The sequence below is a fragment of the Lissotriton helveticus genome, chromosome 1_1, assembly GCF_964261635.1.
Source record: "Lissotriton helveticus chromosome 1_1, aLisHel1.1, whole genome shotgun sequence".
Taxonomy (NCBI): Eukaryota; Metazoa; Chordata; class Amphibia; order Caudata; family Salamandridae; genus Lissotriton; species Lissotriton helveticus.
The window spans coordinates 1,854,224,927-1,854,252,435 of NC_136057.1; the positions used below are offsets into that span (position 1 = coordinate 1,854,224,927).

At 47.0% G+C, this 27,509-nt stretch overlaps 1 protein-coding gene across 2 annotated transcripts in view; it reads left to right on the forward strand.

The window, feature by feature from the left end:
• The window catches only part of NIBAN1 (niban apoptosis regulator 1), a 457,319-nt gene that overhangs the window by 411,996 nt on the left and 17,814 nt on the right, over positions 1–27,509 (forward strand). For both annotated transcript variants that reach the window (XM_078641438.1, XM_078641441.1), the window contains one exon: positions 18,676–18,837. In XM_078641438.1, the coding sequence (XP_078497564.1) occupies positions 18,676–18,837 (162 nt within the window). The remainder of the gene's footprint in view (positions 1–18,675; positions 18,838–27,509) is intronic.

Here is a 27,509-nt window from a genome sequence, read left to right on the forward strand (position 1 = left end):
ACGCTCCGCAGTAAGGGCGCTCATCGACACCGGAGCATCCGTGAACTTCATGGACGCTGAACAGTACGAGTGTCTCAGGCCTCGCCCCCCTTCCCTCACCAAGGCAAAGATATACACCTACAACGGGGCCGAGCCACCGTCTCTATGAGGAGTGATCGAGGTGGAAGTGGCTAGTGAGAAACACGCTACTCAAGCAAAGTTCCACATGACCAATGGGAAGAAAGGCACCCTTCTCAGCTGCCACATGGCAGAAGGCCTGGAGATAGTTTTCTTTGCCAACCAGATCCATGACTTCCACGCAGACGCCATCCTGTGTGAATTTCAGACACTGTTCGAGTGTCTGGGGAAGCTCAAAGACAGACAAGTCAGGTTGCACATTGACTCCTCAATCCGGCCGACAGCTCTGAGGCACAGACGGGTACCCTTCCACTTGCGCCCAAAAGTAGAGGAGGAGCTAAGGAAACTGGAGGAGTTGGGTGTCAATGAGAAGGTCACGGGCCCAACCCCATGAGTGTCACCCCTGGTCATTCCCCAAAGCAACCGGGAACCAGCAGGCTGTGCATTGATATGTGCCTCCCCAATCAGGCGATGAAAAGGGAGCGCCATCTGGCACCCACCATGGACGACATTGAGGCGTACCTCAGTGGGGCAAAGTGGTTTTCCAAACTGGACCTAAACGCAGGATACCATCAGCTCAAACCTGCACCCGAAAGCAGGTACATCACCACTTTCTCTACCCAGGCTGGATTGAGAAGATACAAGCAGCTGAGATTCGGGGTGTCGTCAGACGCAGAAGTCTTTCATAATGCCTTGTCAGGCCTACAGGGAGTCATAAATCTCAGCTGCAACATTCTGATATTCTCAAGTAGCCTAGAGGAACTCCATGCATACCTACATGACACGATCCACGTGTCAAACAGTCGCCTCACCGTCAGTAAAGCTATATGCTCGTTCTACTGAAAGTCGGTCGACTTCTTCGGATACATCTTCTCACGCGACAGACTTCAGGTGGACCCAATGAAAGCCATTGCCATCCGGAATGCGCAAGTCCACATACCCCAACGAGGTCTGCAGTTTCCTAGGGATGGCCACATACTGTGGACGCTTCATCCCCAACCTCGCATCGCTGTCAGAACCTCTGCGAGCACTTACAAAAAGTGGACGGCGAAAGCTAATTCATCCTTTCATGCCATCATGGATGCACTGATGGACAAGACAGTCATGGCATACTTTCACCCTGGGCAGCACACCAAGGTGGTAGTTGACGAAAGCCCGTCGGCCTCAGAGCTGTCCTCCTCCAGGAGAATGCAAGTAAGGACTGGGCACCAGTGGCATCCGCCAGCAGACCACTTTCCAAGACAGAAACAAGGTATGCCCAAATCGAGACAGAGGCCCTTGCCATTAAGTGGGCATGCCAGCACTTCCACCTCTATCTCCGTGGGCATGAGTTCTGGGTAGTCCCTGATCACAAGCCTCTGATTCTCCTCTTCGCCGTAACCACATGGCTGCCCCCCCGGGATAGAAAGGTTTGGGGTGAAACTCCGGACATACTGTTTTGAGGTGTTCTTTCGTCCAGTTGCCAATAACCCTGCAGACTATTTGTCAGGCCAACCCATCGCAGCTGACACGCCATGGCCGTATGCAGACGAAGAACACACAGAAGTGTTCGTGAAGATGGTCACCCAAGAAGCCTGCCCATGTGCGCTGGTGCTGGAGGAGATTGGAGTAGCGACTGACCAGGATGGGAGTCTTGTAAGGGTCAGGGAGGCGCTGGCCCTCAGTAGATGCCAACATATTCTAGGCGATTCAGAAAAGGGGGTGGTGATGAACAGAGTGTCTGAATTAGGCAGACCACTCTTACCCAGTCCAAAGATCAGGGCTTGATCCATCACCGTTATTTAGCTCACTGCCCCATCCCAGCTCAGAACCTGGCTATATGCAAATTAGTCTGTCCCTGGCCCAGTGCATCATGGGAACAGGGCAGACCAAACTACCAAGCCAATTCTTCACCAGAAAGGAGACAAGCTTCCGGGGACCGGTTTCTGCCATTTCAGGCGTCGTCGGCCCGGCTTGCTTGAATCCTGATGGAGCAGTGAGCAAGGGACCCATGTCTGAGTATACCCTTCCACGCTTATGGTGGACAAAATGATTCAGAAAAGGGGGTGGTGATGAACAGAGTGTCTGAATTAAGCAGACCACTCTTACCCAGTCCTAAGATCAGGCCTTGATCCATCACCGTTATTTAGCTCACTGCCCCATCCCAGCTCAGAACCTGGCTATATGCAAATTAGTCTGTCCCTGGCCCAGTGCATCATGGGAACAGGGCAGACCAAACTACCAAGCCAATTCTTCACCAGAAAGGAGACAAGCTTCCGGGGACCGGTTTCTGCCATTTCAGGTGTCGTCGGCCCGGCTTGCTTGAATCCTGATGGAGCAGTGAGCAAGGGACTCATGTCTGAGTATACCCTTCCACGCTTATGGTGGACAAAATGATTCAGAAAAGGGGGTGGTGATGAACAGAGTGTCTGAATTAAGCAGACCACTCTTACCCAGTCCAAAGATCAGGGCTTGATCCATCACCGTTATTTAGCTCACTGCCCCATCCCAGCTCAGAACCTGGCTATATGCAAATTAGTCTGTCCCTGGCCCAGTGCATCATGGGAACAGGGCAGACCAAACTACCAAGCCAATTCTTCACCAGAAAGGAGACAAGCTTCCGGGGACCGGTTTCTGCCATTTCAGGCGTCGTCGGCCCGGCTTGCTTGAATCCTGATGGAGCAGTGAGCAAGGGACTCATGTCTGAGTATACCCTTCCACGCTTATGGTGGACAAAATGATTCAGAAAAGGGGGTGGTGATGAACAGAGTGTCTGAATTAAGCAGACCACTCTTACCCAGTCCAAAGATCAGGGCTTGATCCATCACCGTTATTTAGCTCACTGCCCCATCCCAGCTCAGAACCTGGCTATATGCAAATTAGTCTTTCCCTGGCCCAGTGCATCATGGGAACAGGGCAGACCAAACTACCAAGCCAATTCTTCACCAGAAAGGAGACAAGCTTCCGGGGACCGGTTTCTGCCATTTCAGGCGTCGTCGGCCCGGCTTGCTTGAATCCTGATGGAGCAGTGAGCAAGGGACTCATGTCTGAGTATACCCTTCCACGCTTATGGTGGACAAAATGATTCAGAAAAGGGGGTGGTGAGGAACAGAGTGTCTGAATTAAGCAGACCACTCTTACCCAGTCCCAGTTTCTGCTTAATTCAGAAACTCTGTCCATCACCACCCCTTGTTGTTAAATAACATATTCTAGGCGGCACCTGCTCGCTGAACATAGAAGACCAAGACATGCAGCAACAATTATGGAGAGTTCACAGCGAGCTCAGTGAAGGCATCCACGGGGTGGTACTACGAGGTCAAGCAATCGTGGTCCCGAGCAAGTAACAGCATCAAGTTGTTAGCCTCACCCATGTTGGGCACCAAGGAGTAGCCAAGACGAAAGTGTGATTCCCCGGGATGGACACCATGGTGGAGGAGATGATTTGTCAGTGCCACTCCTGCACAATCACCGGGAGTGACCCGGCGCCAGCTCCCGTCCTCACAGAAAAGCCCAGTGGCAAACCCTGGTCAGAGATAAGCATCGACTTTGGATCTTTCTCCAACAGCTGCAGCACCCTGGTCATGATGGACTCACACTCCAAGTTCCCAGCTGTGGAGGTTTGGGTGGAAGTTCTGTATGCCTCATGAAACGGAAGTGTGGAAGGTCATTGCCACACATGGGACCATGGTATCTGCCAGATGGGGTGCGCGAGTGGTGACCAGGAACGTGTCCTGGTTCAAAAAGGTGGTGGGACCCTGTTAGAGGGGACACAGAGGGGACTCCGTGAGTGCAGAGCCCTTAACTATACATGCGGAGGCAATCACATGGGCCAGGGACCCGCCAGATAACAACCCGGGTAACTCTTGGTCCGGGACCTCTCTGTTTTAGGAAATAGAAGGCGGAGTCTACAGAGTGGACCAATCGCGACATGCGGGACAAAGAGAAAAGGAGGATCCAGCCGTAGAACGTGTTGTCATCACCGAGGCCGGAAGAGGACGCAGAGAAGAGTCGGGAGGAGCCGAGAAGATCGAGCAGAAGGAGAAACGAGACGCCGCAACGGAGGAACCCGCTGAAGACGTCGGAGACGCGGAGGAGTGGTCCAAAGAGTGGTAGATCCCGTCTCCCCCCCAGGAGGGGCGCAACCGCTGCCGTAACTCAGGAGAGTTATGGCTTGGACGGTGAGTGACTCCGCACACGGGGCACAGCTGAGCAATATCGGGAAGCGGAAGGGAAGTAGGAGGGACGTTGTGGGAGGAGGGAGGACGGGTCAAACAGGGCACTGTAAATAGCGCTCCCCGCACCATTACCCTTTTACTCTTGCCTGAATAGCTCCCTGAGCACAACCTCCCAAAACTCCTCACTTGACCACACTCAAATTAGGTAAACCAGGGTCACAGGACGATTAAAGCGATACTGCTGTCGCCACCTTAAAAAGGGAATTCAGACGTTAAGCGAACCTTCCTTACCTTGGATACGGCACCGGGTGTGGTGAAGGGTTCTCCCCCCCCCCTTAATCTAAAGAGTCCTTAAGCAGAGTACTTATCGTCCTCTTTGTCTCTTTCTTGAGTGTCCTGGGGGTCGACAGACACCGTATAAACCAACATACCAACAGGAAGAAGAAGACTCTGTGTACACCACCCTAAGAACTCTAAACCCTTAAGAAGAAAACATCACAGTCATCCTGATTTTTCTTTAATCAACCTCACAATTGGCAGACTATTAAAGCCTCCTACCTTCTATTTCCGCCCATCCCTCCCACAGACCACAATCTGGGCAGAAGCAGGACGCTGATCCAGAAAGGGAGGAGGACATCTTCATTGACACTGCACCTTCTCCCGCAGGTGGCAGAGGACATCTCGTGCCAACGAGAACAGAGTGGTGTCGACAGGAGGTTCACTACGCATGGCCCAAGGAAGTGCATCTCCATCAAACAGCCCAGCTGGAGCAGGACTCGGTTCCAACTCCCGGAGGCAGACGTAGTAACTTTGGCCTAATCCTGCCACCAGACAACGACTCAGAGACTTTGTATGTTTCATGCATCAGGAGTGATGTCTGTGCGAAGAACAAGCAACTGAAGAAAAGGAGGATGTAATGAGTGAGTCACCCGGCCCTCACCAGACAATGTTGCACATTGTATCACTCCTTCGGGCGGGCTCGCCCAGAGGAGATAAATAAAGGGGCGGAAGACCAAACGGGGTCTTCACCCATACTCGCGAACACTATGTGTCTCCTTTCATAGGGAACCGGGTAGGCGTCAACGCGCGTGCAACCAGGCATCACCCTCCTGACCTGGCGCGATACACTTCCAAATACCAAGGCCTTTTTGTGTGATTTCACTGCAAGCCTTCTTTTTCCCGCTAATTACTTTTTCTTCCTTTCTCTTTATCTCACTCTTCCAGGTTTTGGGGCGTTTAACGCTGCTTTATCCCTGTGTCATTGTTTCCTTGTTTTCTCTCTTCTTCCTTTCTCCCTGTTCTCCCTTTCTCGCGGTCAAAGTTTGATGATGAAAATGAATGTCCACATCCACAAAAATGAGGGAGAGTATCCACCACGTGTAACTACTCACACAAATTAAGCTCTGTAGGGTCATAACCAGACTAGCAATCAAAAGTAGCCTTGGCAAAAAAGTTACCAGCCACATTCCCTTCCACCCCTCTCTCCAACTCTGTCCATCTGTTACTCCTCTGTGTCTAGTGGCGCCCACCACATACAAAAGTGACGGGTAGTGCAGGGGGGGAGATTACAGGAAAAAAAAGTTTAAAACTTACCTTAATTTGCCAGCTGCATTGCGCCGGGTGTTTCCGCTTCCATGTCCCAGCAGGTAATGGTTTTGGGACTGCATCAGACACCCTGTCCAATCAGCACAGGAATTGATCTGAGCTGGTAGGAAAGACGCCCTGCTCAGACCAGGGAGTCTGTGGGGTTTCTTCAGCCTGGCTGCTGGAGAAACCGAAGTGCGCATGTGTGTTTTGGTATGCCTGAGACGGCTGGCCAAACACACGTGCACTTATAGAGTACACATAGCACTCCTGCACACGCTGGCTGAGCCAGCTGCTTAAAAATAAAATGATAAACAAATATCAATTTATTTCTAAGCTGCTGGCTCTGCCAGTGAAGCGACGCTCCTCTGCCATTGCGGAGGAGCGGCCCCTGGTGTTTGTCCCTCTCCTTCTTCACTTCCACTCTTTACACTTTGGCTCACTTTCCAATTTCTCTCTCCTCTGCCTGCTGTAAATAATCTCAGGAAGCTGAAGAAAGTGACAGAAGCACCAGTACCTTCTCTGGGCCTTCAGAAACCATCATCCAGTGGCACCACAGGGGAATGCCTGTGGGATAACTGGCTAGTCCACCCCCTGCTGGGTGTTGTATGACATAATCATGCATGCGTTTAGCACGCATGCCTTTACAATGCTGGCATTAGAACTAATGTGTAAAGACTTGCCTGCTGAACGAATGTGTGGTAATGACGCGTTCAGTCTATTGCTGGCATTGTAAAGGTACAACGTGATTCCGACTTGATAACGAAGGAAGTTTCCCCTGCTGGGTTTCTTTTCTAAGGCTCTAACCCTGATGCCACTGTCCTCCCAGAAGTCTGAGTGTCATAAGAAATGGTAGCCCGCAGGCCGTCCCCTTGCTCCATCCCCCCACTCAGAGGTAAATGTGGCTCCCTGGGAGATCTGCCTGCAGACCCTGTGGAGAATGAAAAATATTCTGCATCCCAGGTGTCTGCCTTTTTGACAGTACATAATTTGAGTCTTTTCCGAAGTTGGGGGAGGTTGCTAGTTCTAAAATCTTAAGGTGAATCAATAAGAAAATAGTCATAAATGGCATACCTTGTGTCACTATATTATTGTAATTGCATTTATATAGTGCTTACCACCCCTGACAAGGTGTTGAAGCGCGTTTCGGTGAGTAGCACACTACTCCAGAACCCAAAGAGGATTAGTGGTGAATTAGTATAGGAATATATGAAATTTATTGAAATTGTGGACATGTGAGTTTGTTATTTGGATTCAAAAAGGATCGTGGAGGGATAGAAGAGGGAAGGGTTTGCATTTATATAGCCCTTGCTACCCCTGATGAGGCATTGAATCTTTTTTCAGTGAATAGCACCCTACTCCAGAACCCAAAAACAGGGTTAGTGGGGAATTAGCATTGGGAAATATGAAATTAATTTCAGTGGTGGACATGTGAGTCTGTTATTTGGATTGAAAAAGACTTATGTACCTGATACCAAAAACGCATTAAGGTGTCACATACCACTGCTTTGTGTGCTGGCCATCTAGAGGGGTATCATATGCACATCCACGAGGAGGATCGATGAAATTAATTGGGAGATAGAAAGCTTTGTAGCAAGTGAAGCAGTGTCCGGATGAGGCAAATGAGGGCCCGTAAGGATTAGTTCTCCAGTATTAGGGGTGTCTTTCATAGATTCACATGCTTGAATATTCCCCGTCGTCGAAGTGGGAGTCCCACGGTAAATAAAATAGCAATAATGCTAATAAATATATATATATATATATACATATAGTATCATATAAGTAATAAAACAGATAAAATATGTACTGAAAAAAACCTTTACAAAGGTTACTACATAGGAATGCATTAGAGAGAAAAAAACTCATTTGCAACATATCAGTGTCATTATGTTAGTCCAAACTGCAGCCAATCAGGCTCAAGCACCCTCTAGAACCTTCTCCTCAGAAGCTCAAACCCTCAGATTTTCTACCGCACGTCGTGTGAAGGGAGTCTCCCTGAGCTCTGCTCAGTTTTTTTCCACATTTCTACTCTTCTCAGTTTTTCACAAGATGTCAAGTAAGAAGTCTTTATTTAGACCTTGTTCCTCCTGTGGGAAATTGCGTTTATTTGAGAAGGACCCTCATGACAAATGTATTTACTGCCTGTATCCTGCTCACAAAGCGGTTGATTGTAGGTTCTGTAGAACTTTCAATCCTAAGACCCTTAAGGACAGGGAGGGTCGCCTTCTACTTTGGCTTAAGCGCCTTCAAGATAAGGAAGACGTTGTTTCTGATGCAGAAAGCCTTCAGTCAGCTCCTTCTTCTGTGGCTTCTAAGCGTGGCAGTGTTCAGGAGTTTCCATCTCCTTTCCTAAAGAAAAGAAAGCTGGCTTTAACTGTGGCTGCAGCGCCACCTACTACTTCTGTGCCTGTTATAACTACGCCCACGAGACCTGGCTCTCAGGCGCCTTTTCCAGCATCTATTAAAGTGGTTACACTTTTAACAGCGCGGTCGTCGACGGGCTCGTCGACGACCACTCCGACAACGAGATTGGCTGCTGTGGCTTCGTCTACGACTACAGTCACGACGACGTCGGCGTCATCATCGTCGACGAGAGTCTCGACGACGGCTTGCACGTCGACGAAAGCCTCTGTCTCTTCAATCCCGTCGACGATCCCTATCTTATCGTCGACGAAGAAGCCATCGTCGACGAAGAAACCATCGTCGTCATTACCTTCGTCGACGAAGCTCCCGTCGACGACGCAGCTACCGTCGACGGCGACAACGAAGATTCCGTCGTCGAAGATTCCGTCGACGAAGGTTCCGTCTACGCAGGCGCCGTCGACGAAGATTCCGTCGACGCAGGCGCCGTCGACGAAGATTCCGTCGACGCAGGCGCCGTCGACGAAGACGCCGTCGACGAAGACGCCGTCGACATCTAAGATGCTGTCAACTACATCGTCGACGAAAACATCGTTGACGAGCTCGTCGACGAGCACATCAGCTACAGTAGTGCCTAAGCCTTCTAGGTCTACGGAGACGCCTACAGACTCACCGTCTACGACGACTGCTTCCAAATCGTCATCGTCTACGCAGGGATCTGCGTTGACAGCAACTTCTGGTTCTTCATCCTACGCCAACATGCCTTTAGTGCCCTTGGACACTTCAGTTTCTGCTGTACAGTCCTCATTCAATAGGGAGGAAGATTCTGCTTTCCATCTACAATCCCCTGCTCCACAACCACCACTTCAGTTGTTTGTATCAGACCATGAGACTGAGTCAGTTCCGGATGACACTGTTTATGGGGACGCCCGGAGTCCATCAGATTTGATAATTAAATGCAAGGACACTACTTCGGAGGAAGAAGAAGTAGATGAGCACGTAGATCAGCACGAAGACCAATGCGTGCAAATTCCGATGACGTCTATTCCAATGACGCTTTTCTCTAACCTCCAACACATGTTGGACGATTACAATAGACGCTTTCCACCTACCCCCCAGGGTACTCCGGTTCATGAATCTGCTGAGGTAGCAGTTTCGCATCAACCTCTACAATCACCACCTAGACCGTCAATACATTTGAGCGCTCCTCTATCTCCTAATCCACATATGGACACTGACTCAGAACCAGAGAGAGAGGAAGGAGAGGTTTATCCAGATACAGATGGTGAGCAAGATCCTTATATGGCGGAATTCGATGATTATCGAGCTCAAACACCCTCGCCACAACAGGGCACTTCAGGTGATTCACCTCCTGTGGACATCGCTAGTTTTCATAAGCTTATGGACAAAGCGGCGGACCGCTTCAAGTTGACAAGGGTCCAGCGAGACGAAGAATGTTTCCTGTATGATTTTAAGAATCAGCCTTATAAGCAGGTGCATACCATACCAATTATAGAATTTATTTGGAAGGAAGGGCAAAAGATTATGAAGGCTCCTAACTCTTTGCCTGCCCAAATACCTAGATTGGAGAAAAAGTACAAGGCTCCAACAGGCTCGCCTGTTTGTCTACTCTCTCATCCAAAGCCGGACTCTGTGGTGACTCAGGCAGCACAACGTCGTGCGCGCAATCCTGCAGCGCCTGTCACTTCCCCTCCCGATAGAGAGGGTCGACGATTGGATGCGATCGGAAAGAAGTTTTCATCCATGGCATCCACCTCAGCCCGTGCTGCGAATGCTCTCGCTATTTTGGGTCGTTTCGACCGACAAATGTGGTCAGACGTGTCCATCTTCCTTGCACAGCTTCCAGAGTCATCCAAAGCGGAAGCGCTCCAGGTCCTTCAGGATGGACAAAGAGCTTCGGAGGAGATTATAGACTGTGCTGTGGATATTGCGAATACTGCATTCCGTATCCTTGCCAGTGCTGCGGCGCTCCGACGCCAGGGATGGTTAAAATCTACATCTTTCAGGCAAGAGGTTCAGTCAAAGATAATTGATATGCCGTATGATGGCCAATCTTTGTTCGGTTCCCAAATCGATGCTTCTTTGGAAACCATTAAGAAGGGTACCGACACGGCAAAATCGCTTGGATCCTTACAATTTAAGAAACATCCCTTTCGTGCAGCACGGGGACGGGGCACCTCGTCCAATTTTTCCCGAGGAGGACAGTCACAGTACCGCCAGTACAATCAGGGAAACCAACGGTACTCAAATCAGCAGTCTTCTCGTCAACAACAATCCAGACCCTATAGAGGAAAGTCCAATTATAGAGGTGCCAACAACGCCAACAAGCGGCAATGACTTGCCAGTTCAGCAGGATGTTGGAGGTCGAATCTCGCAGTTTTACTCTCAGTGGTCTCAAATAACATCGGACCAATGGGTGTTGGACATTGTGCGCAAGGGTCACGCCTTGGAATTCACAGAGTTTCCTCCTCCATCTCCACCTTCGGGTCCGCCACCTCCCCACCTGGAAGAACTGCAACATCAAGTTCTACTTTTATTAACAAAGGGTGCAGTCGAAGTGGTTCCTGTATCTCAGCGGGGGAAAGGCTTCTATTCGAGGTTCTTCCTCATTCTAAAGAAGACGGGGGAGTGGCGTCCCATTATGGATTTGAGGTATCTCAATCTATTCCTAAAACAACAGTCCTTCCGGATGTTAACGTTGTCAGAAGTCTTGCGGCTTCTCTGCAGCGGCGATTTTTTAACGACAATAGACCTGCAAGACGCCTATTTTCATGTACCAATTATTCCTCAGCATCGGAAGTACTTGAGGTTCAAAGTGGGACACAATCACTATCAGTTCAAAGTCCTATCTTTTGGCCTCAGATCAGCTCCTCGTGTGTTCACGAAGGTTCTGGCCCCGGTCATGGCTTATCTGCGTCTTCAAGGAGTCCAAATATTTCCTTACCTGGACGATTGTCTTTTAAAATCCCAATCCGCAAGCCAGCTGCATCACGACACACGTTTGTGCCTCACCCTATTCAATTCTCTAGGGTTGACCATCAATGTAAAGAAGTCACATTTCACACCTCTGCGACACAGGACATTCCTCGGAGCTGTTATAGACACGGACGTGTCAAAAGCGTTCATCTCCGCCGAGCGGAGACAGAGGATAGTTCATCTGGTCTCCACCATCAGATCAAAAAAGTCAGTTTCAGTGCGAATGTTAAAATCATTTCTGGGAATGGCATCATCTTGTATCGCACTGATCCCGAATTGCAGGTTACGTACCCGCCCCATTCAGGAGGAATTGGACCTACAATGGCGACAGGTGTCGGGGTCGTTCAACGACCAGGTGACAGTCACATCTTGCATGAAGACCAGTCTGCTCTGGTGGGAGCAACAAACCAATCTGATCCAAGGGGCCTCCTTCCTTGCCCAGCCTCCAGATCTAACATTGACCACGGATGCGTCCATGGACGGATGGGGAGCCCATCTCCTGGACCTTTCCATCAAAGGAAAATGGACAGCGACTCAGAAGACCTGGCATATCAACAGACTAGAATTGCTGGCAATCTTCCTAGCGCTAAAGGCTTTCTTACCAGTGGTGCACGGAGAATCGGTGCTGGTTCAAACAGACAACACCACCAGCATGCACTACATGAACAAACAGGGAGGCACAAAATCTCAGCCCCTGTCTCGTCTTGCCCAAAAGATTTGGGAATGGGCACTTCGTCATCACATTTGTTTGACAGCAGTCCATCTGCCGGGAGCGTCAAACATACTGGCAGATTCCCTAAGCAGGTCTGCGTCATCCACTCACGAATGGGAGTTACACCAGCCGACTCTGGACCTCGTGTCCCACCAATGGGGTCATCCCAAGATGGACCTCTTTGCAACTCCAGTGAATCGGAAGTGCCAGACTTTCGCCAGTTGGCATCCACATCCAGAATCCAGCGGCAATGCCCTACTCATGGATTGGACCGGCCTATTTGCCTATGCGTTTCCACCACTCCCATTGGTACCAAGAACGTTGTGGAAGATGCGCAGACAACCCTGCCGCTTGATTTTAATCGCCCCACGTTGGCCCAGACAGGCGTGGTTTTCAGAACTCCTTCTAATGTCCCAATGCAAACCCATTCGTCTCCATCCACGTCCGGATCTTCTGACAATGGACAGCGGACAAGTTTGTCATCCAGACCCATCAACGCTTCAATTGTGGGCATGGAACCTGAATTCATTGAATTTGCCTCTTTAAATATACCTCAAGACTGTAGAGACATTCTAGCGTCGGCTAGAGCTCCATCAACCATCAAGACATATAGGTTAAAGTGGAAACGTTTCTGTCATTGGTGCGCAGCATCCAACGTACACCCTATCAGTTCCACTCCAGACCAACTGTTACCGTTCTTTTTAAGTCTTGCTCAGTCTGGTCTTTCACATGCCACATTGAGAGTCTTTTTGGCGGCTATCTCACGCTACCGTCATGATGGATCTACGTCTCTCTGTTCATCCAGAATCATTCGACAGTTCTTTAAAGGACTTTTCAGGAAGTTCCCTCCGTTAAGGCGCCCTCCTCCAGCGTGGCACCTCAACGTGGTGTTATCACAACTTATGAAACCTCCATTTGAGCCAATTCATCGCTCACACCTCAAGTTTCTGACCTGGAAAGTAGCTTTGCTTTTGGCTTTGACTTCGTCTCGTCGCGTAAGTGACTTGCACGCTTTCACAATCAAACCTCCATATTTACAGTTCAAACCAGATGGAGTATCACTTCGTACCAATCCTTCTTTTCTTCCAAAAGTACCTACGGACTTCCATTTGAACGAGCCAGTTTTCTTAAAGACTTTTTTCCCGGATCCTAAATCCCCTGCGGAACAGCGACTACATTCTTTAGACATCAAACGTTGTCTAAAATTCTACATTTCAAGAACAGCCCCTTTCCGTAAATCCAATCAGCTATTTATAGCATATGGACTACTGCGCAAAGGACACTCAGTGACTAAACAAACAATAACACGATGGCTCTCTTCAGCCATATCATTTTGCCATCAGCAGGCTGGCAGGCCTTTACCTACTCCAGTGAGGGCACATTCTACGAGAGCGATGGCGTCGTCCATCGCATTGTTTGCCGGAGTGCCTCTACACCAGATTTGTCGTGCAGCGACATGGTCCAACAGGCACACCTTTACCAGACATTATTGTTTGGAAGCTGTTAACGAAGCGGATACCGCAGTGGGGCAAGCAGTGCTTCGTCATCTTTTCAAATAAGGTGAGCCTCTTTCCCTCCTCCATTCTTGAGATTGCCTTGCTTTTATGCTATATATTGTTCTTCAATGGTTTGGAAATATTGCAATCTCAGCTCTAGGAGGTTACTGCTATCTATTCTATTCAAGCATGTGAATCTATGAAAGACACCCCTAATACTGGAGAAGAACAATTGTTACTTACCTGTAAACAGGTGGTTCTCCAGTATTGGTGTCTTTCATAGATTCACATGCGACCCACCCATCCTCCCCTCAGAGGCTCTGTTCTCCTCATCCGCTATTATTACTAGTGCTACGAAAATCTGAGGGTTTGAGCTTCTGAGGAGAAGGTTCTAGAGGGTGCTTGAGCCTGATTGGCTGCAGTTTGGACTAACATAATGACACTGATATGTTGCAAATGAGTTTTTTTCTCTCTAATGCATTCCTATGTAGTAACCTTTGTAAAGGTTTTTTTCAGTACATATTTTATCTGTTTTATTACTTATATGATACTATATGTATATATATATATATATATTTATTAGCATTATTGCTATTTTATTTACCGTGGGACTCCCACTTCGACGACGGGGAATATTCAAGCATGTGAATCTATGAAAGACACCAATACTGGAGAACCACCTGTTTACAGGTAAGTAACAATTGTTCATATCCTCTACAAGTTAGAGAGGTGACTGCACCTCGGGTTGAGGTTCAACCCTTGCTTGTTCTATTTAAGGAAGTGTCCCTGTAAAGAAGATGGTTGCATAAATCTTTAAAGATACACAACATATGATAAATTGGTTCCAGTGCCCTTGTCCTGAGGAGGCCATGAAGAAATTGAAGGCTGAAACGCATCCGCGACGACAGTTTTTTATAGAGGAGTCTTTATTAAACTGAAAAGTGCAACTTAGTTGTTAGAGCACATTAGAGTAAAGGGTATAGAGGTGTTATACCTCATGTGTTTAGAAGACTACCTCTGAGTGTATCAACAGACAAGTGAGTGAACACTTACCATTAGAAAAATTTGGGTATTGGCAACATAGATTTCAGTCTATAATTGTTTGTGCTGTTTATGTTTATATATATGTACTTTTGTATGTTTTTGTGTTTACTAAGTTCATAATGATTCATTTTCAAAGATCGGTCCCATGGCATATGTGTGTTGTGAATTGATTTTTTCGATGTATTCCCATAGAATTTTGCACTACATATAGGGTAATTGATTGTTCTCTATGATAAAATAAAATTAAGATATTAATTCCTCCGCATCTATTTTGTTGCATATGATAGTGTTCTGTACCCAGGTATAGGAGGGTAATTTGGGTAAACCCCTTGTTTTTGCTAGGCCATCTAGATGGGTGCCCAACATGAGGGGCCTCACAGCACACTGGCAATCACCAGTTCCTTCTCAGACTCCAGCAGAGTAGAGGTGTCTCTTGATGGACCCAAGCCTGAGGAGAAATCCTCAGCAGCAAGCCCTTTCCTCCTCTCAGGTCCCTACAGGAAGCCCACAGAGCCCAACCAAACATCAAGTGGAAGTCACGCTTTAGCCTTTTACTTTGTGGCATCATCAGACATCCCTTGTGAAAAGGATGGAGTGTTCAAAGCTAAAAGAATCTCTTGTTTCAATTTGAATGAACCTAGAAGCCATGAAATCGTGTTCCTTTCCTTGTTGGAGGCAGAATGCTTAACAAATAGCAGGATGACTTTTGTGCTCTACAAAAATCTTGCCTCTCCAATGCAACTAGGTTTTTGATTTTGGACACACTTGTGTCAAATTGAAGCAGATCATAGGTTCTAAAATCTATTGCTGACATAAGATGTCAGGAGCCATTTTAGGATAAACTATGAGCAACTCTACAAGATCAGAGAAGATCACATTTGATTTATCTGACACATTTCTTTGACCGTGATTAAAAAGGCTACCATATGGCTACTAATATGCGTATTCCGAAGATGATACTGCGTGGATCTTGATGTCTAGGCTGATACCAGCCCCACAAAAGCTTCTCCTTCAAGATCATTGAAATGTGCACGCTCTCCGGCTGTCATTAAACAAGGGTGCATTCAAAGCATGTAAATTTGCAAACTATGCGGTAAAACAGTTGAACACATTGTAAAGCATTTACTGTGATGCCTCATCCCCAACAGTACATTAATGTCATCTGACCTCCCTACTGTACGTTACCTCACCGCTTGAAAGCTCCTGGTTGTGCCACTGTAGATGTGGTTCAGAATAAGGACAAATTTAAGTTGACTGTTGAAAAGTGGCACTTAGGTTCACGGTGGATTTCTGGTAGGGCTGTGGTGAAACGTTGTAACAATGAAATGAAAGTTTAAATTGAGCCGTATAAATATGACTACCTTCTTAGATAAATGTATTTTTGATGATCCCATCATAATGGCAACGTCTATATCGAAAGACCACAAAGATTGATCTTTTCCATTGCTGCAGCTTACTATTCTCGCGACCTTCTTGTTGTGTTCTGCTAATTTGTGATGCTTTGCCCTGGGTCTAAAAGCGCTGGGATGCCTCCGGGTAGCCAGCGCTCTACAAATCTGTAATCATTGTGTTAGATGTCATGGCAAGGGCTGCTTCTGAGCTGGCAGTGCATTGCAGCCTTCTCCCTCTTTGATATGCACTTCTGCTTTGTCAGTTCCCTTTCTATTTCCTGTTTCCAAATGACAAGAGGACTTTCATTGCTGAGCCCTGTACCGCATTCACGTGTACTGGCACCCACTTGGGATATTAGTTCTTTCTATGATCCAACTTGCGGTTGTGATTGATGTGTTATGTTGGCAGCATACATGTCAGTTTTGTTCTATTGGTGTCTGCCTTCTCTTTCATTTGCTGCCCTTATTTTGCGAGTGGTACGTTGCTCACATGCTTTATGCATACATGACAAATTTTATTCAGGTTTTTTCATCATTAATGTATTTCTTTGTAATGCATGTGATGCACTGTATTTCATCAGCTTAATATCATTATATCAAAATTATTCTGTTTTATTTCAGTGTTACTTTAGCTTTTCACATCTTTACTCGAGAGAAGGCAGCACAGTCTAATATCTCAAGTGCTCCCATCTGAAGTCATATGTTAGTCATTCATTCATTCCTCATTTTCCTTTCGGCTACGTGCGCTCCTACACTTAGCATGGGAAATCCAAACTACAAATATTAGAATGCAAAGAGAAGACCAAGAGAACAAAATAAAAACACTGCTCACACCTAACATGATCTCCTCATTAAGTAATTCTAAAAGTGGGAAGGAACAAGGTTCAAAGGCCCGAGACCTAGGCTGAGTAACTTGCTAGAATCACAATACTGTCGAGATCACAGATGACAATAGCGACAGCTTCATATTTCTCCTTATTCAAGGTTTATTGAGGTCCATCAGAGCTTTAGCCAGTGTTCTATGTGGTGAGGCGTCTCCCCAACACACATCAACCCTTCCAAAGCTGCTCACTCACATTCTGGTCTCCCATCATATTGACAACCTTCTACAGATGCCCGTCCACAGGCTGGTCTCCACCACACAGCCAGCGTTTCAAAGCTGCCGCCGTTCCACTGGCCAGTCTCCACCACACAGCCAGCGTTTCAAAGCTGCCCACGTACAGGCTTGTCCCCATCCATCATGTGCCAGTGTTATACTGCTTCCCCCAACACACAGACAGTACCCCAATGCTAACTTATCCATCCAACAGACAAGAATCCACATCTGCCCGCCCACAGCAGTCCCTGACACAGAGCCAGGGGTTCCGTCCACCTGCACATAGGCTAGTCCATGTTGCTCGCTCACTTGAAGCAAAGAGGCCCGTGGATGCGAACGGGCATCTTGCACGCTATTGTGAATAATTACAGGACGTGGTGCTTGTGTTTCACTGCCTTGGGTCATGATCCCCAAGGCTATTTATTTGCTTCGGTCCCTACTTCACTCTCTCCGACCGGATGGGAAGGGCCGAATTCAAAACACCCCTCTATGGGTTAAAATGGTGGTTGAACCCACCAAAATACTCAACATAACAGTCCCCAACACACAGCCAGTGTTCATCCGCTTCTGGCTCCGAGTCTGGTACCCATCACACGTCCTGAGTCCCATAGTTGCCAGCCCATAGGAAGGCAATAATCACACAGCCTTCCACTGCTCCCTTACATTGTTTGGGTCCAAGCTGCTGTCTTCTCATTGGAGCCAGGTGGGTACGCTTATACTTTAAAAAAAAAACTAAAAAAACACATATAACCATTTGTACACCATCTGTTAAACGACTGTCTAAGTTGAGGCTGCATTTAATTTTTGTTTGTATTCACGTTTATGTAAGAAAAAAAATAGTCATTAATGTTCCATTAAATTACTTTGTTTTCAAAATAAATTGTAGTCCCAACCGAGAAAAAAGAAGTGTGGCAGTTAAAGTCATGAGTCCTGCGCTTTCTATGTGTGTAATCCATTAAAATGGCTCCACGCCTTGTATATGGTTTTGGAAGTATTCTCTCATGTTCCAGCAGTTGCCCGGTCCTAGGTTCTCCTTCTACGACACGATGACACAACATGTCTTGGCACAGTTGACAGGACACTGTTTGGGCTCCAGAAATGTGTTTGACTCTTGGCTCAGAGTGTGGGTGGGGAGATGACTGAGCAATGGTGCACTTATAGAAGTGTTTCCATGACTTCACTTCTCCCCCATTAGACCAATAAGTGAGATCCTGACAAGTCATTTAATTATACGATGTTTCAGTTCCTTAATTTGTCAAATTGTGAGCGCTCAGAATCAGGCTGAACCACAGATTGAACACTATAACAATAAAACCTGACATTTATATATAGCCAATGTATAGTTGTAATGTGTGGGGCAGTCCTTTAACTTCCAGTCCCGGTTTTCCATCAGCACTGAAAGGCAGAAGAGTGTAATATATAACAAGTAACACAACACAATTTAGGCTTTAATCTATGCTTGTCCTTTTTTGTGGGTCCACTGTTTTATTTGGTAAGTTAGTTGTGCTTTATTATTAGCAACATGCTATTGGAAAAGCTCATTTTCTCAGTTGCCTTTCCCCCTCTTGTTCCAGCTCCTTCCAATCTCTTCTCTTCCTACTTACTCCTCTTTAAGACATCCTCTGCCACCATAAGCCATCATGCCTTCCATTGCTCTCCACCACACATTTCCTCCTTGTGTCTTCTCACCAGAAATAAACATGGCGCTCTGGTTTATCCACAGAGTTTGGCACAGTTGGAAAACCTTGCCTCAAGCTCAGTGAAGATGGAGCCATGTTACTTGAAGTTGAATCTGCTGCGCGAAGAGCTGCAGGACCTCAAGAGGCGCTTCAAGTTCTACCACATTGACCTCGTAGAGCAGAAGGCCCAAAATGATATGCAGGAGGTAAGTGCCAGGGGTATTCGGGAGTTGAATTCAGAGAGTCACACCTGTCCGTGTTTTATGGCAATGAATTGTCTGTTCTACAAGGTCTGAATAAGGAGTGATGCTATACAAATCAACCTAGAAAGATACCTCAATGTATTTCATGTTACACATTTCTGCCTCACTGTCACTAAGGGTGACTTAACCTTCACGACACAGACACAAGGCCAACACAACAGAAAACAAACATTTACAATGCAATGGTTTCGCCTTTGGAAAAGTTAGAGCTATTGGCATTGTAAATGACAGCATTTTTATTTATGTGTTGGTTTTGAAAACAGATAAATAAATGGCATTGTCATTTACATTGCCAATAGCCTCTGCAGTCACTAACAATGCAGCTGGCACACCTGACACGGACAGGCAAGCAATGGAAGAATCAATGGGACACAGCGTGCTCTCGCACAAACTTCCATTCCGTATGACGCATGACACCTTTTCCATGTCCCAAAGGATTTTGCTCGGATACCATTAGCACCACATTGGGAGGCATGCTCAGCCACGTCCGAACGATGTCCGAAACAAATAGGAGGGTGAGACTAGAAATGGACTGCCTGTGGAGAAACGGAGATAATGCTTGACAGGTAGCTGGCTCCAACGTTGGCGTGTGCAGAGGACGTAGTTGCATGTCAGGCCTTCCTGACATAGGAGTGGATCTTCAACAGCCTCACCAGCCAGCTAAGCAGATACTGTGATTAGTGTCAGGGATGTCTCCGTGTTACATAAACAGCCCCTCTCTGACATCTCTTCAGACTGGGCCCGCCTCCCTCTAATGATGAAACCCCCCTCCCTCATCCCCCTTTCGAATGAGGTACAGTGAGCCTGCAAGCCTGCCAACCTCACCCCCCTCTAAAGAAAGTAAAACAAAAAAAAGACATTTTTTCATTAAATTACATTCTGCTAGTGATCTGACCTTGATTTGAGGAGGGCCTGTAGATTTGTTTCCCAGTTTATGACAGCACTAGACAGTCCAGTTGCTAATTATGCACTTTAAAGTGGGCAGAAGTTGCCTCAAAAGGGTTGGGCTCAGTACCCTGCTCAAGAGTTTATGCAGATCACTATACTGCAGGATGGCAGTGCTTTCTTCTTTTCAAAAGGTGTTAGGTGGCTTACAGAAACGTAAGTATATCCTACTTTCAACATGACAGCTCTATATGAAACTACAGTGTGCAAGAAAAAGACTGCAGCCTGCTGTCGATTATACCTATTTGACAATAAATATCGACGGCACCGATTAACGCCGACCGGTTTAATCCAAACAACCACTTTCTGACTCATTTTCAAGACCTCTCCAAGACACAACTGGTCTTCAAATGTAATCTAAATAAGTCGAGTTTTTCTTTACACCAACGCAGTAGTCAATAACTAGCTATTCCAACTTTCCATCCGTCCCCCTCCCCACCCCCGGTTCCCGTCTAAGCGCTTTGAAGCGAACGTATGCTGGCACAAACCCCTATACAAAATGATCAACATAGCATCCAATAAGCAAGGAAGGTGCATTCATCGTCATTTACCCCGTCAAACGGGAGCTTCTCGAATAAATGCGCCCCTGTCCACTCCACAGAATAAGAGCAACAACGGAATACTTAATGTGCGTTTCGGTGCTCGAGATGGCAGTGCTTCCTATGACTACGACACCATTTTCACATGCAGACCGTAAGCCATTCAACATATAAATTATTCATGTATTTACAGAATAGGAGAGGGAGGATTCATCTTACGTACAAAAGCATTAAAAATACAACTACCGTTTGCCCAAAGGCACCGTATAACAACACAACAAAGTCTGTTGTATGGAAAACCCTTACCAACAATAATAAAAATGCATTAAAACATTTATCCCGAGTGCTTATTTCTCCTAGCGATTCAGTTTTTAAAACGCACCGCTAGTCATGATCATACTTTGCTGGGCCTCTGAAACATGCATGCATCGTTAATTAAAAGGAATTGGGCATAAAGCGGTGACAGTTCATGGTTATCCAGTAAAGGATGTCACTCGGGAGAGGAGTTTCATCTGTAACAGAAGCGGATGGATTTTTTTTTCATTGTTGGCAGAAGGGGTAAATAATATTAAAGGAGAGAAAATAAAAAAAGAATAAAACTGCCCGTTAAACAATAACAATGAGAAGAAAATGAAACTTTTCAACCCCACCCCCCTTCTTTGTTTGTGAAAAGGGCCCTCATTTAGTGTCCGTGCCTTGAGTGGGGTGATTAGAGCCGGAACCAGACACCCTCAGGACAATAGCGCCGGGAGACGCATTCACCTCTCACCGGTGCCTCTGCAGCTGCTGCTGGGCCCGGGGAGGATGGGCCGCCGTTTGACAGTCGCGATGCTAACGGTGCCGCCCAGCCCTCGCCGGAGCGCCTCGCCGCAGAAGGCTCTGAGGCAGCGCTATACGGACCGAGGTTTCCAGGGATGGCAGCTCCGGCAGCAGCGGGCGGGGGAGGAAGCCGGAAAGGAAGCAGCAGCGGCGGCGGAGGGGGCGCACTGCTCAGCGAGTCCTCGGCACGGCGGCCATTTTAAGACTGGCGGAGAGTCTGGGAACAGCTGCTGCCCGCTGCCTGGGCCTTCGGCTGTGATATAGTCCGTGGAAGGGCGGGGGTAGGGACGAGGTTGGCAGAACGCCCTCGTACTCAGATTTACCAAAGAGGCATGGATCGCATCTGTGGACTGCTCTTCCTTACAACCGCTGCCCAATGGGTTCCCAGTGCGTCTAATGAATTTAAAACTCTTAAAATTACAAGGAAACTTTGTTTCAATTGTCACAGTGTTTGAAATGGAAAACAAGTCAGGTCCCGGGCCGGCCAGCCAATCACAGCGCGGCCCGGGGAATGACGTCACGGGGGTGTCCCGGGCCGGCAGCCAATGACAGGGCGGCCCAGGACAAAGGGGCGGGACTTAAAAAAAGACCGAAAAACGCCCCCGAATCGCGTTTTCACGAGAAAGCGTGATTGACAGCCTCTGTCTCCCAATGGCTAGCCTCCATTTATGGAGCAAGCCAATGGGAGACAGAGGCGGAACCAAAGCCCATATGTAGGAGCATGAGATTTCGCCGTGGGCGGAGCAACTGCTACGCAGTTGCAACGCCCAGGGCAAAACCTAAAAAGAAAATGCATAGCTCCCGACATGGACAATATACAAGTTGCTGCAAATAAGACACAGCCTCTTCCCTCCTTGCGCACCACACTTATACTACATGACTTAAATAATGAAATTGGGGTAAGGGTAGCCCATACCACCTCAGCACAAGAACTTAATGCCGGTCACAATCAATGCATCATTTGTAAGTCGCCCATTCAAACACAATATAAAACATTGCGGATGATACCCAGGATCTTGACCGTGCCCCTGAATCCCACCCTACAATAACTTTAATGCGTGTGATTTTCCTCATCTGCTCTTCGACTCTGCCAGTGAACAAGGGCGTCTGAACGCTCGAAACGCGTATGGCTAAGACATTCAAGCTGGGCGTTAGCTGATGGTGCTGCTGTGTTGCCTCTCTGATTAAAAGGATAAAAAACTTACTGAGTGTGGCGATCTCATTGGAGGCAACTCTTTCTTTTTCATATATATATATATATCACGATCCAAGGATTCCAAGGAAAAGGAATTCAGGCGAGCCCACAGCAGTTTGAAGCAAGTACGTTTTTTATTTTTGGCAGAAAAAACGACACGTTTCGCCCACGTCCGTGGTCTTGGTCACATATATATTTATATATATATATATATATATAGTTTAATTATTTTTCAAATACATAGCTATCACAATACTGGCGAGCAGCGACTGTTTAACTCACATAGCTTTTTTTCTGACACTAATCACTATGCATTCTGTTCTTGGTATGAGTAAGTTCCAAATGCCCTTCTTTGATGATAGTGAACTTTCACTTACAAATTCACATTGAAGGCGCCACTCTATTACCTAAAAACAAATTGCTATCATGTACTTCAAAGCTATGCGAAGTGACCAAAAATCAACTGACCTCTCCCCAGGCACATAATTCACTATTTGTGAATAGATGGAAATGCATTGAATGCTTTTTTCCACTATTCTAGTGGACAAATGCAGAGAATAAGATCATGCACCACTCGGCTGACCAGTAGGCACTAATTGAACCAACAGTGCTGCTTGGAGAAGTGAGGGATGTATCCCACAAACCTACACCCCATGATTTGCTGGTGACCATAAAAACTCTCTAATCGACCATGGAGCACAAAATGGACTCTGTTTCAGTTGAGAGGACCCTGATGAGGGCTGATCTTTGCAAAGTTGCAGACTGGACGAAAACAACTGAGGAGTTGGTGGATCCCCTTACCTATCTGATACGTGTGCTACAATTATCAACCTTCAGGAGACCACGACATGGCCGAAAACCAGGCTAGTGGATTATTTGAAAAGCTTTTCCTGCAACAGCCTCAGATCCCTGGGATTTCTTTAATATTAACTGGTGGAACTGTTTCCAGAAAAATGTACACTAGACATGCTGCACCAGAGAGGCCAATCAAAACGGTTCTCCATAAATTGTGCTCACACAGCCCATGCACCACCATCAAAACCTGGAATGCAGATATCCAAATTTCTGAAATGGGGACACTGCCCAGGACTGGCCGAGACTCGCAGTTCAAGGGCATAAGGATCCAAATCTTTCCAGGCTTCACTAGCACAGTGCAGCAGCAGAGAAAATCTTATAAAGGCGTAATGTGAAGACTATGGAAGCAGGTTTAAAATACACGATTCTCTTTCCAGCGAAGTTGAAGATCATCAAGAATGGGCAATCACACTACTGGTACAGCCTCTGACTGGGTAGATGGATGTCAAGAACGTAGGTGCAAAAAGGCATCCACCGCAATGGGCAGCACTGTGAAAAACCAGTATGACTCGGCACATAAACCTCTAAATTTGGTATATGACAGATGCCCTTCTTGCAGTTGCCACCAACGTGGTGTAGAAAGAATCCTCTTGTGGCTGGTTAGTTGGAGGGGAGCTATTCCTTGATGGGAGTCACATGTGGTGAGGACACTCTGTGTACAATCGATAAAGCAAGTTTGGAGGTGCATGCTGGCCACTTCCTGTTATTTGCCAGCTAGTCATGGGGAGTAGGAGACATGTAACAGGGTTTCATGGCAGACCTTGGAATCAGACATGCTGAAAAAAATAGTGTCAAGGTGGTGGTGGTAGACCTCCGGCCGTAACATACAAAGCGCTGTTGAGAGTTAAACCCACCCTCACCTTGGGAGCTAAAAGTTGGGGAGAATTGGTCATGCCCAATTTACTGACAAAGAGAAGAAAAGGTTATTGGCACATATGAAAAGGCAAGCAGTATCCCTAGATTTTACCTTAGACGATTTACATCCTAACAAAGAACCTACCTCACCTCAAAACCCGTATTACTACATGGGGAGTTGTCCTAGATGTAGGGAGAATGGGGCAGACCTAATCCATATGATCTGGCCATGCAGGGTCACACGTGCAATCGGTGGATGGGCTGATGGTCAAAGTGGACTTGTGCCACTATATACTGGACCTCCACCTTAAACTGACAAAGAGAACATGTATGAAATACTGCATGACATGCCTTGGCCTCATTCTTGCTAAAGACAGATTACAGCTCACTCGCTGCAGGAAGGTTGCCCTGTTTTTGATTCATGGTGCACAGACCTAAGTGAGTGGATCTCAGCACATGAAATCCACATGACCATTGTTAGAACAGGTAATAAATTGGCAGATGACCTAGTTGATTGGAAGCCACTGTCTGACACGTTAATCAGCCATGAAATTAATGGTGCGAGGTTCTTCCATGTCCTCCCAGGTACCTCTGTGTTCCAGGGCCCCAATGTCTGGATAGGAAGCCATTCTATCGCTAGAATAATTTGTATGCATTTTGATGTCAACCAGAAATGAAAATCTGCCATAGGAGGGCGATACACTGCAAACTGGGGATGTAAAAATGGATATCTTGCTCTTTCCTTTTTGCACTCCCTTCTAATCTGACTCCTTTCTGCCTCTTCTCCTCTTTACTTCATGCATAAATACATTTCCCTTTTGTGTTGCTTGTACTATTTACAATGTGTAATTAAAATAAAAAGATATAGGAAAAGCTGTAAGTCATTCAATCCAGTGAGTGATGTGACACTTTTGGGTATTCTAGGTAAGTAAATCCATCTTTTGTGAGATTCAGTATTTTATTGGCAAGAATAAGACTAATGCTGTTGTAGGGTGGTACAGCTTTAGTGCCTTATCGTCGCTACATGCCAGGAGTCTTCTCCAGGGCTTGGCCGCCATGTATTCCATACATAAATATATATATAAGCTGATTGGCTGATATTGTTTGCTTGCATTGGATTCATTACAAGTATGCAGATGATACACACCAGTATCAAACATTGTGGACGTGAGTGTGAAAAATACTTTTCAAGCTACCATTACATCATCTCCTCCATGATCCAGGATTAAGAGCGATCGTATGCAACGTGTTCACTCCTGTTTCACACATCCTAAACTGGTTGCGCACTACCAGAACTAAATATTTTGAAGGTTATTATGAATGATGCACTGGGTCTTTAAATGAACCAGTTATTGATGCCAGCAGTTAATCAATAAATATGGCGAGTCTAACAGAACCCTATGGGTTGTTTCATCTGGATTAGAATGCATTGGGAAGCTTATTGTTATTGTTTATTCTTTAGCTGGCCTTGAATCACACATGCATGTTTTGTGTACAGCGTTTCAACTGCCAGCTAGGTTCACACTATATATGTGTCCCCACAGTAAAGACATACAGCCAACATGAACAGTTGCATCATAACAAAACACATTTCTTGTCAAGGTATGAAAATTAGCTAACCCTTGGGTTGCTGTGATGGTGTACACATTCAATCGCACAAGGATCATTTAAATGTCCTGTGTTTTATAGTACGGTGCTGTGTTTGTGTGGTGCCTATCCATCACCTTTTACTCATGTGTCTGCCGCTGTAAAAGGGTAAGGTGTGTGATCCCGTTCCTTTCCCTCGTGTGTGCAAGGACATCACGCGTCACCAAGGTAACCACTGCTACCCCTGGCTTTCAATTCTGTATCTCTGTGTGAGGAAATGGATTTTGACTGATAAAAAATATGTTCTTTCTTCTTTTGGACCTCCGGATTCTTAGACCTCTGCTGTGAGTGAGTCTCTATAATGGAGTCCCTCCCACTGTATGTTTCTATGTAAAATTGACTTGAGCTGTACCTGCCAGTGCCTACCATATGTTTTAAATCTGTTTTTTTTTTAAAGGGAAAACCAGAGGGAGGGTCTACCTGTGCACAGCTCATTGCCTAGAACCCTTTGCAGGGCCGGCCGCATAGTTTATGGTAGGCATATGAAGTGCAGGTGTTAATTATCAATGTAGACGTTACACAGCAAGTCGCCTACAACCCATGACGGGCCGGCCGCGTATGACAAGAGGCATTGCATAGGAGTTCAAATGTGAAGAAGCACTCTAGGCAAAGAGAACAAGAAGACCCAAATTCAAAATGGATAGTTAAGAAAAGAGATAAACCTGAAGAAAGTAAGAGAGAAGAGGTAGTTGGCAGGGAAGAGAGTGAGGGGGACGTATAGAATAGAAAGTGAAAAAGAGCTACTGTAGGGGAGGTCGAGGACATGTAGGAGGGGACGGGTGGAGACCATAATGATCCTGAGGTCCAAGAGTTGTGGTCCAAGGCAATATCTAAGAGAGCTGCAATATCATCGAGAAAATCGTCAATATGCAACTTGCCCGCCACCTGGAAGACAACAACATCTTGGACCCGTCCCTGTCCGGATTCAGACGAAACCACAGCACCGAGACAGCCCTCATTGCCGCCACAGTCGACATCAGGCGCCAACTAGACAACGGCGAAACATCAGCCCTCATCCTCCTGGACCTGTCAGCCGCCTTCAACACGGTCTGCCATCGCACTGTAAAGACACGCCTCTTAGAAGCTGGAATCCAAGAGAAGGCTCTTGACTGGACCACGTCCTTCCTCTCCTGCAAAATCCAGAGCGTCCACCTCCCACCCTTCCGATCCGAAGCCAGGACATCATCTGCGGCGTCCCCCAGGGCTCATCCCTCAGCCCAACGCTGTTCAATATCTACATGGACCCCCTCGCACAAGTGGCCCGCCATCACGACGTCAACATCATCTCCTATGCTGACGACACCCAGCTCATCCTCTCCCTCACCAAGGACCCACACACCGCCAAAACCAACCTCCACGAGGGAATGAAGGCCGTCGCCGACTGGATGAGGAGCAGCCGTCTGAAGCTGAACTCGGACAAGACAGAGGTCCTCATCCTCGGACCCACCCCCTCAGCCTGGGACGACTCCTGGTGGCCCACCACACTGGGAACAGCACCAACACCCACCGGCAATGCAGGCAATCTAAGATTCATCCTTGACTCCTCCCTCTCCATGTCTAAGCAGGTCAACAACGTCTGCTCCTCCTGCTACAACACCCTCCGCATGCTCCGCAGGATCTACAAGTGGATCCCGACCGAAACAAGAAGAACGGTGACACAGGCCCTCGTCAGCAGCAGACTGGACTACGGCAAAGCACTCTACGCAGGAATCCCAGCCAAACACCTACGACGACTACAACGCATCCAAAACGCCTCCGCC